The sequence below is a fragment of the Oryzias melastigma genome, linkage group LG14, assembly GCF_002922805.2.
Source record: "Oryzias melastigma strain HK-1 linkage group LG14, ASM292280v2, whole genome shotgun sequence".
Taxonomy (NCBI): Eukaryota; Metazoa; Chordata; class Actinopteri; order Beloniformes; family Adrianichthyidae; genus Oryzias; species Oryzias melastigma.
The window spans coordinates 22,132,134-22,143,443 of NC_050525.1; the positions used below are offsets into that span (position 1 = coordinate 22,132,134).

An 11,310-nucleotide genomic window follows, 5' to 3' on the forward strand; every position below is an offset into this window, starting at 1 on the left:
AACTGCATAATCTGTGTTAATAGACTACTGGAAATGCTTTTAAAACTGCTAAAAAGAGGATCGAACTTAGTCTTTAAGCAACTTGAGTTTTAGAAGAGTCTATTTAAAAGGCCAAATTAATTTGTGAGGGAATGATAAATTTAATTACCTTTTGATACCACTATAGACTAGAAACATAGTATAATTTTGTAATTTTCAAGCTAATATAAAGCTAATAAAGGGAAAATATTTATCTCAAGATAATGCTTTAAATGAATTCTTCTTGTTTTATAAAGAATTTCTCTTGCATCACGATTCCTCCATTTGTTTCAAACATATCTACATTTCTTCCTTCCACAAAAATGCAGCGTCCAAGTTCACAGTAGTGTCGGAGAATGCAGACAGACACACCTGGAGCACACTGGAATGTGTCATGGCTCTCTCACATCTTCTCAGACGTATGACGAGTCTGCGAATACCTGAAGCAGCTGCACTAAAGTCTTTACTTGCATTTATCTTCTGCTCTCTCCTGTTTTCCACAGCGGCTTCGTCCATGACCTCTGTTTGCCCCGCTCATGTGTTCCTGTCCAAACCTAAGTTCCAGTCCCCCTAATTTCTTTTTATATCTTCTCTTCAACTTTTTCCTTTCCACCCCTTTTCCTGGCGCTTGAACTTCACTGCAGTCCCCCCCAGTTTTCTGCTGTAGCTCAGTAGAGAGCACCATGTGGCTGCAGAGGCCTGAGAGGCAGATAATGGTGGTCGGGATGCATATTTCAACCCCTGATCAGCCTCTTCGGAAAGAGTCACGCTGGGGCGGTAACTGAAATGTGCTGAGGCATGAATAATCTTTCCCGTGCTGTTCAAGACTCGCTCTTATTTAGTTTACCCAAGGAGGCTTTTAAACATACTGTCAGTTTAGTCTGTGCAGGGCTTGGTTTTAGTTCAATTGGGCATAATGAAACTTAATTTATGCTTTTTAAAATTGTGAAAATGGGTATTTCCTCAACTGCAGATCTACTTATGTGTCTTGAAGACGCTCTTGTGTGTGTGTGACACACTGAATTCTTTGAATTACCGTCTAAATGGGTTTTAATGGTGGCTTTCAGTTCATAATCTGTAACTTCTTCATACTTTGGTTACACAAGAGTTAAGGTTAGACTTGCAGTAGTGAGGGATAACTGTCGGATCTGGGATTAGATTATTTTAGAGAGAATTTTAAACATAAATCTGATCATAATCTTGAGAGCGAAACGAAAACAAAGATCACGGCTGGAGATTTGAAAGGAATTAGGGGAAAAAAGATCCCTTTGGTGGAGGATTTGCCCCTTCTGTCCCACCGGGACTCTACGACCTGTGAGTCACAGCTCAGGAATTAGGTGTGAAACTATACGGGACCAAAGGAGCAGGACTCCAGTGGAGGGAGGAGGAAAAAAAGAACTTTTAAAGTAATAAGCACACTTCTTCACTCCTCTCCTGTACCAACCGTCCTCCTCCTCATCATTCCACTCACGTTCTCTAGAGTTCTATATTTTGTGGTTTTAAATCGACAAGCTGTGTCGCAAATGGATATTTCTGCAGTTTTTAAAGTGCCCCACTAGGATTTGCCATTGATAACCCCCCCATAACTGCTCTTTTAAAAGCAGTCTTCTTTATCACTAAGTGGCCCAGCTACAGTGATGTCTGATAAAACAACTTGAGGGAAACTCTTTGTGAACCCATAAACGATCAGTGATGAGCCACATCATAATTTTAGGTTAGTTGGTTTCTGCAGTCTGTCTTGTGCTCCTACTTGAAACACTGTGATCTTGTGCAGCCAAAGTAAACTCCATCTGCTACTCCAAAAACTTCCCAATCAGGAAATTAAACATGGCAGGGGGAGGTCAGGCAAGGGAAGAAAGGAAAAAGAAAACCCCTTTTTCTTTCTGTTTCCATTTTTCTATCTCTGCCATCCTTGATCCCATTCTTCCAAATCATTTAGATTTTTTTTTTCTGTTTCCACTTAGTTGTGTTTGCTTTCATTTCATTTATCTGTTTGACAGAAGTGAAGAGTTTGGGGGAAAAATCCAAGACTAGCTGGAACTATTAATCTTCATGAAGCCAAAAAGATAAAGACTGTCATCGTAACATTACATTATGATAGGAAACTTTTATTAGCTTGTTGCATTATTAATCATAGCAATCACCTTAAAGCAACGCCAAATTTGAATGCACTGCATTTGTTCTTGTGTCACATTCTTTGAAACGATAAAGATGAAAAAAAGGATAATACAGTTGGTGAATGGTTTAACTTTCATTTTCAATCTTAAAAAATGAAACAGAAGTATTTTAAAGTATTTTTTTAAGTATAAGTCACGTTTTTTTTCCGCATAGTTTTGGCCAGGGGTGCGACTTTTACTCAGATGACACTTGTATGTGTTGGGGGGGAAAAAAAAAAAAGTTTATTTTCCCAATAACGACCAGTAGAGGGCACTGTAGACGTGTATATGAGTTTTTGCAACTGACAGCAACATAAAAGAAGAAGCGCCACTACGTCTGATCAACGCTAGACAACCTAGCCGCAGACAACAACATGGCCCCAAGATGGCGCCAGAGCATTATAAGCAGGAAGTCTTCAACCAAAGCTCGAAGAAAGTTCACAATCTTCCCGGAGAAAAACACCAGAACCGGGTTAGGGTTAGGAATCTTCCAGTATAGATACGCTAATTCAGCTCCCGGCTACAGTTGTTACATTTCAGCTTTCGGCTAATGATGAGTTTAATGTTGTATGGGCGCCATCTTGCCTGCAACCAGGTCCTTCTCGATGAATGGGGTTGTCCGAATTCCTTCACTATTCACTACATAGTGCACTATAAAGTGCATTCACCATTTTGCAGTGCTGTTTAAATCTACAATGTCCTAGAAACTTCCCAGAAGTCTCAGCAAAAAGCATGTGCATCAGTGCTCTCTAGATTTTTGAATACTGACTACAAAGCATTAAGAATGTGTTTTAGCTATTTTTGTGACCGTCTGCAGCTCACCGCTCCCCCAGGAGATGGGTCAAATGTGGAGAGCAAATTTCACACACTGCTAATGGGACTTTAATTTTAATATTTTTGGACAAGTATTGAGAAGCAAATTTGACGCATGCTGAAAGAGGGGCGGCAGATGTGAATCTGACACGTGATTCGCATTCACTGGAAATCCAGCATCACGGTGGACTTGGGGGCATAGTACCTTCATAACAAGAAATCTACCGTCACCTCTGCTTATAGTCCAAAAAAATGTGAGAAATTTTCCTTTCTAAATCTGACTTTCACTTGTTTTTTCTTAGACTTACTAAGAAGTTCATAAAACCCATTCTGTCTTTGCTTCATTTCCAGCATAATGAGTCCAAACTGGTCTGACTTTTTGTTTCCACTCAAGCAAAACATGCCAATATTCAGGACTCACTGTAAAGTCCCTACTTGTGTTTTGCCCTTCAGAAATGTTATATCAGATAAGCCTTTTTTCTCAATATGACATTTTTCTCAATAGGCTGTTTGTGCTGTAACCATTGCAACCAAACAACCTGAAAACACGAAGGCTTTCTGTCCCCGAACTGGTGGATGGGAGGCAGTGTTCTTCCTACACAGATCTGTAGCTCATCTGCCAGACACTCTGCGCCTCATAAGAGGGTCCTTGATAGCAACACCTCCGTGGTTCATATCTGAAGCGTTGCCTCAGTCCTGCCAGTGCTGTGCCAGCTGGAGACCAATGACCTCATTTCCTCACACATCAGTCCTCACAAGCGCAGGCACACAGTCACAATTAATAGTGCCTTTGTAAATGCGAGTTCTAAATAGTGGGTGGGACAATGGGGCGGGCGGTCATGCGTTCACATACATGCTTTTTTTTGAGTCATGTCCTGGTATGACCCTCAAGAAAGTTGCATACAATTTCCACGCAGTCAGTCCTAACGCTATGTTCACACCGCCCACAGACATGCACGTTCAAGTGTTTCCACGTTGAAAAACTTCCACTTTTATGCACCTCACACAAATTTCTACAACCATTTGAAATATATAGCTCTATGTACCACTTGGCTTTATGTACAGAACTAGGGCTGCCACGAGTAGTCGACTAACAGACTATTAAAATGGTCTCCAACTAATTTAATAGTTGATTAGTCGTTACTTTATATTATATGTAGTCAAAGTGTAGTAAGGTTGAAAGTTATAATGGCATTCTGCTAGCTTTTTGGACGTTTTTAGCATTTAATAATGTTTTTTTGGCTAAGTTTAGCTAATATTTCAGCTGCATGCCAGCTGTTTTGGCTAATTTAGGCTATTTTCAGTTTTTAGGCAATTTCAAAGTTTTTTTTTTTTTTTTTTTAGCTAGCTACATGTTAGCTGTTTTGGCTAACTTAGGCTTTTGTAGTTTTTTTTAGGCTAATTTGGCATTTTACTAATATTTTAGCTGGCTATCAGTTTCAGCGTTTTCAGCTATCAGCACTAGCATCTTCAGTGGCCAAATTCAGCTTACAGCATTTACACTAGCATTATCGCTGGAAATGCTATATATCTAGTTTTTAGTTAGTTTAAAGGTAATTACATCCAGTTTGTGCATGACCTGATAAGTCAACTAATCTGAAAAAATGACCGGTGATTAATCGACTATTAAACAAATTGTTTTTGGCAGCACTATACAGACCGCATGACCATTTCAGTTAAACCATGTTGAACTTCGACCAATCAGAGACTCAGATTTAGTCGTGACGTATGGATGGCATCCATTTTAATTCTTTGAAGTGCCAACTGTTTGAAATTGCAGTCCGTGCCCAACCAGAATATATAATCGGACATGCGCTCCTAAACAGTATCAAAAAAGAAGCCTCTTCCTGCTTGTCCAATGTGAACACCATGCACTAAACGCGCATTTTGAACGTGCGTCACATGCAATGCTATTTTTTTCTTGTTTTTTTATGTATTTGGAGAAGAGAATTGTGTAGACAGCCACTTATGTTTTTACAGTAGACACATAGTGGGGACATAAATAATGTGCTTTATCCTTGCTGTCAGTTATTTTTTCACTTTCTTTTAGGACTATGCAACTGGAGCCCATTGCTTCTAATCTAAAAGGAGGAAGAGCCTTAGATACCAGTAATTTCTTTATCACTTTGAAAATGCCTAAAGCTGAGAATAAAGTATGTTTTTACAGTGATAGGTTTGCTGCAATGATGACTTTATCATGTTGTCTCTGGCAGGTTTATGAAAAGTTGTTTCTTTGCAGATACAACATCTCAGAAAATTCCACGTTCGTGTTTTTTTTTTTTTTTTTTTTTAATTCTCATTGGTGGGAACTTAACTGGTGAAACCGTTAACATTCTCTTGTCACAGTAATCTCACTTGGATTAGCATAAACACCATCTCTTCTCACCGTTTTATTTTTCCCCCCTGAAATTTATATTCTAAAATAATTGCACTTGGTGTGGAGGTTTCAGTGGAAAAAACTGTCAGCAAAAGAGAAAATAGTCTTTCTCAGCAGAAACAACTATACGCTTCAGCGCTTTGCTTTTAGATGGCTCGCCATTTATCTGACTCATTCTCTCATGGGTATTATCTTTCAGATCAGGATCTGGAGACAGAGTGTGGTCGCCGACAGTTAGCGAAGATGGCAAGACAAGTCCTTACACGGAGCCCGACTCGCAGGTAACCACTGTTTATTCTGGATTTCTCCAGTCACCAGCCACAGGTGTTTCTTCACAATCTTGATTTCTTCAGATGTTCTTGGCTGAGGTGCTACCAACACTCATGCATCTCAATTTCACTCAGTGCTCCCACACAGTTTCCCTTTTAAGAATTTCCCTAGGCCGTGTCGGAAAACTGCTTTTAACATGACTCAGCAGGAAGATGACGAGAACTAGTTGAGTCCACAAAACCATTCTTGCAGACTGTTTGTTTACAGGAGGGAAATAGGGGAAGCTTGGAGGAATTTCTCTTCTTTGCATCCATGATTTATGAGACCTAAACATGAAAAGAGCTACTTTATTTAATCCCCAATGAATAAATCTATTAAATCTATTTTGAATCTTAAAGATTTGCTAGCTTTGAAGATTAGGGCTTTCTCCCATGTATTTTTTTTCCTTATTTGTATATATTTTTGGTCTTTCTTTGAAATTTCTCCAATAAAAAAATGTGTATGCAACTTTTTATCTTAGGTAGAAGACGAGTTATTACAAATTTCCTAATCTTAAACAGTTTATCGTATTCTCTCTACTATAGTGCACACCAGATTACAAGGCACACCGTCAATGAATTGTCTATTTTTGAACTAATGTCATAATTAAGGCAAACCAAACTATAAGGCGCATTATTCTAACTCTTGTTTGTGATGTTGTGAGTAATCACAAAACTTCGAACTCCCAACCTGGTTTGCAACCATTAAAAACATACTGATACCGCTAAAACAAACGTAACCTTAACTATGCTAACTTCTAACCTTATTAGTGACACGTAGAAACATAGACTGAATACGAATTCTTCCCTCCCTCTATGGCTTCTCCCTACCCCTACATATAGCTCTCTGAGTGGAGAGTTATGGAAAAATAGTGTCTTCAAATTTGGACAACATGACCACTCATCTACATCAGCATTTAGCCACCAGCACTTGGAAAATACATAACAGCATTGGTTTTATAACTTTAAAAAGTCATGCTAAAGCAAAAAGTTATGACTTAAATTTACAGCTAAATCCAAATTCTTCCCCTTCCCCTGAGACTTTTCCTTACCCCTCCAATTGTAGGGCCGTTAGAAGGAGTAGGGTTGTCCGAAATCATTTTTTTAAGTAATAATTTTCGCCACGGAGGGCTCTGCTTCCCTCCCTATGGATAATCCATGTCACGTTGTGCCGCGTAGGTTTTCCTATAACGTACAGAACTTTGTATTTAAATGTAAGTAATGCCTTTTTGTTTTAGCATGACTTTTTAAAAGTTATGAAACCGATGTTGTTATGTATTTCCGAGTGCTAGCAGCCCTGCGCTAAAGTAGCTGACCGGCGACTTTTGATGACATGATCAAGTGGGAGTGACGTCCTAAATTCCAGGTATTCCCAATTTCTGACACACCTACACCTCCAAATGTCCCTACAATTGGAAGGGTAGTGAGAAGCTATTGGGGCAGAATTCGGATTCGACCGTAGTCTGACACCCCTTCACTTTAGCTGCGTTGGCGTGTTTGCAATAAAATCTAAGCTTGTTGGCAATATGTAAAAAAACACAATAATACTGCTAAAACAAATTTACTGTGACTATGCCAACTCCCATCATTATTAGTAACGCATAAAAATGTGTCCAACAGCGCTACATGTTAATTGCATTTGAATAACACCCAACCTCGTTTTCAACTCGTAAAAATCTCAATAAAACATCATAAGAAAAAACATCAGAAAGGACAACCAGAATTAATCAATTTATAAGGGAACCCTGGATTATAAGATGCCCTTTTCTATTTTTTTTTTTTAATTAAGGTTTTTAAGTGTGCCTTATAGTGTGGAAATAAAGTACAAATAAGCAACAACAGAGCAGCAGTTGTTTAAGTCTTGATTCTGTTTAAAATGACAGGACAAGAATAACAGGTGCAGTAGCATAATTTAAAGGCGGCTAAGGCGTGTTCGGGTGTTGGAGCTGTTATGAGGGTCCCTTCAGTTGGTCGTCACATCAGGGCTTCCCATTGCTTTGTGGCTCAGAGAGTCTTATCATCTGGGTTTGTTTATATGGTAAACAGAATGAGTGGAAACAAGCTCAAACCTCAGTCACTAAGTCTCATGAACACTGTCATTTTCTTCATTATAAATGACATAATGCATCCCGCTGTTAACAGGAACAGCCCTGAAATAATATCTTCATTGTTCTCCAAAAGAACAAGCTGCCAGAAGGATATTCACTCTGAGCTGAACTCTCACAAATGATATGTTCCCTTTTTTTTTTTTTTCCACTTTTGGCTGGCCTTGTTTTCTGAGCACGGAGAACAGGAAAAGTGTGTTGCAAGTGTGTGAGCACATATGGTAGATGTAGAGTGTGGGGCAATTAACTTATTATGTGTAAGATAAGTGAGAGACATTATTCTGTCAGGTTCTGTATTTAAATCAAATAGGAGGTGTGTGCTTCTTGGATAATAAGGTGTAATAATAAAAACCAGGAGCTGAGGTGTCATCTGTCTATCCTTAGCCATGAATCTGAATCTCACACGTTAGAAAAAATGAATTGCTCTGAGAGTTGGACATAATAAAGGTAGATGAAGCATGTTAAACTTCAACAATTTTGCTTTTTTTTCCACATTATTTAATAGAAATACACTTTTCCCCTAAACTTCTGCTAAAACAGTGAAAAATTTCGTTAGCTCTCTGGTCTAGTCAACCTGAAAGAAACCAGTCTGTAAACTAATGGGACATTCTGCTGTGTTAATTTGGGTTTTTGGATCCAAAGAAAACACATTAACGTAACTATCGACGTCTGTTAATTATAGATGATTATTTTAGGGAACAGCTGGAAAAAAATGTGTGAACAGAAGATGAAAGTGAGGTCTGCAGGGTAAAATTTGTGGTCATTTACAATTTGACTTCAAATTAAATGAAAATGCTGTACATTCTGAACAAAAACGACATAAAAACAACCAAAATGACCGCAAAAATACACATTTTAAGTGCATTTATTTACTTTTTCGTTCAGTTTTTGCTCAATACTACTGACCATACATAAATATTGTATGTCTACAGATTGTATTTGAAGACCCAGTCCAATGAAATTTTAATAATATACTTTTAATTCTGATTATGTTCTTTTGAGAAAAAAAAAGAAAAACTTTGTCGTTTTTTAGGACAGTTTCTGCAAAGCGGTAGCATTTCATTTTAAATTCGTTTTGAATTTTGGGCAGGACTGCTGACATGGAACAACCCCACCCCCTCTTCCGACCCCCCATTTCTGAGAGCTCTCCGTTTCTCTGTTGCAACAAAAATGGCAAGCAATATTAGACCCATCCAGTTGTACAAATCAAATCTCATACCAGCTCAAGCGAGGAAAACGAAGACGTACGTGGGTCTGGTCATTTTCTTTTAATGTGATTTATTTATTTTTTTCCCTTGTTTGCTCTTGATTCACAACTATTTGAATAAAAAAGTACTGAAATGTGATTTTAGTTGCCTTAATCTATTTTCTACGGCATCAGAAAGATGCCACAAGTTTATGTTAAAGACACCAAAACCCAATTTTCATCAACTCTTGACAACCTGCAAAAACTGGTAGGCCTACATGAAGATTAAACAAAACAACCAGAAAAGCTACTAAAATAAAAAAAAATAGAGATTTAAAAGTTTGGAAGTGATTTAAAACCAACCTCCTCTTCAAAAAAACAGTTAACAAAATCAAAATTTTATCACACGGGAAACACAGATGAGCTCCACTGGAGGAGCTTTGCTTATAGGTATTATGAGAAGAGCAGCTCCTTCCCTCACTCTAATTCTTCATTTTTCCATTTTATCCTGTCATTCTTTCTACCCAACTTTTTGGATTTTCTCTACAAATAAAACGAGCAGAACCCGATAGAGCCATTTTAGCGTCAAACGCTGGTGGAATCTTCTCACCTTGAGTAAAGGAAGCATCTGCTCCCCGGAGTCTCATAAAAGACCAGAGAGGTTTTTATCTCCGTCTCCTGCTGTATTCAGATCAAGGCTGGGCCATCACAATGCTGTGCTGTGCAATCCTCAGCTAAACAACCGTAGAGAAGGTCATTCTTCTGCTAACACAAGCTCCAAAAATCTCATGATGTTGGAGTTTATGTCACACTTGGTCTCTCAAACTTTTCCATTCTTTTACTATCAGGGTGAGGATTAAAAAACAATGCTCCCTATTTTAAGCTTTTATTTATTCATCTTTTTACAAATGCTACATTTAGCATTGAAGGACATCTCCACGTCTATTCTTATCATGAATTGTTCCTTTTTTTGTTCATGAGCTCCTCATCTAACTGGCACTGCAGAAAAATCCACCTTCCCGTATGGAATTTTGCTACTGAACAGGAATAGATGGAGTGTTTCCTTTTACCTTGGGAACTCGGTCGATTCTCATAAAAGTCTAAGAGGAAATGCTGTATTTCTGGCCGGTTTCCAAGCATGACTGAATGCTGTTGATTTTTATGGCTGTCTTACGGTGTTGCTTTCAAGGGGAATTCATTAGGATCTGTTTCCAAGGAACTTTCCTCATGTTTTGGCAAGACTGTCTACAGGCTACCGGATATCACGCACAACTCTCTAAAATGGAAATAATTGTGATAAAGACGAGTGGTGGGGATGAGGTCATGATAATGTGTCAAAACTACATGATTAAAAATAGCCGTGATAACTAACTTTTGCTCCGAAGAGATCATGTAATGCTTTTAGGTATTACACTTTCCATCAGTGACTTATCTTGCACACTAATGGAAGAAATGCTCAGGAACATTCCAGAACTGTCTACATTTGTAATCCCACACTTTTTTTTCACATCACATGTGTAAATCCCCTTAAATAGGACTCAAATTATAAAGACTTTCATCACAAACAATTAAATTTCATCACAGGTGATTGAGGTGATTGTGTTTACAGTTGGTAAGTTATCTCACAATCACTATGTTAGACTAAAACCATTTTACTTTTTTACCTTTTTGTTTCACTTTTGTTTTTCCCATTGCAAAAATGGGAAAACAATGTGTTCATTTCTCTGTGAAATATTCCTAAATAAGACATGGGTTCAGAATTCAAGTCATTAAACAAAAGACATGACATGAAATTGAATAAAAAACTGAAAATTTAAGTAGTTCTGGTAATATCTGGTGCCTTTTTTGTTTACAGATATTTGCCTAAGAAAAACTATTTTAAAGACTAGATGTTCTTAAGGGAATTTTGTGATGATGGAGGGTACATATAAAGCCAACCTTTGACTGTATATGAGAACTGGACAGAGCAACCCCTCCCCCTCACATTCCTAAAAAGCTAAAATCCCATAGACTTTTATTGAAGAATAAAAAGCTATTGCTCAGTCAACATATTCGCCAGAATAACATGTTCTTGATAGTCCTCTTTTTAAATATTTCTGCTGTAGTACTAGTTATGTAAGGGATAATACCCGACGAAGTGTGCGTTATGAGAAATTAACGCACGACGCGGAGGCCTAAACCGTCCGACGCGAAGCGGAGGCCTCCGTGAAGTGCGTTAATTTCTCATAACGCACTCTTCGGAGGGTATTATCCCGCTTATACCATGGTCTTTACAAAATAAATAAACATTTAATCAATATTTAGTACTTTATTCTTGTTATTTCTTTGGTTTAGCTCATTTTTTCAC

The 11,310-nt window shown here is 38.1% G+C and overlaps 1 protein-coding gene across 2 annotated transcripts in view; it reads left to right on the plus strand.

Moving 5' to 3' along the window:
- pdlim4 (PDZ and LIM domain 4) overlaps window positions 1-11,310 on the plus strand; it is a 51,603-nt gene that overhangs the window by 18,546 nt on the left and 21,747 nt on the right. For both annotated transcript variants that reach the window (XM_024266429.2, XM_024266428.2), the window contains exon 3: window positions 5,564-5,645. In XM_024266429.2, the coding sequence (XP_024122197.1) occupies window positions 5,564-5,645 (82 nt within the window). The remainder of the gene's footprint in view (window positions 1-5,563; window positions 5,646-11,310) is intronic.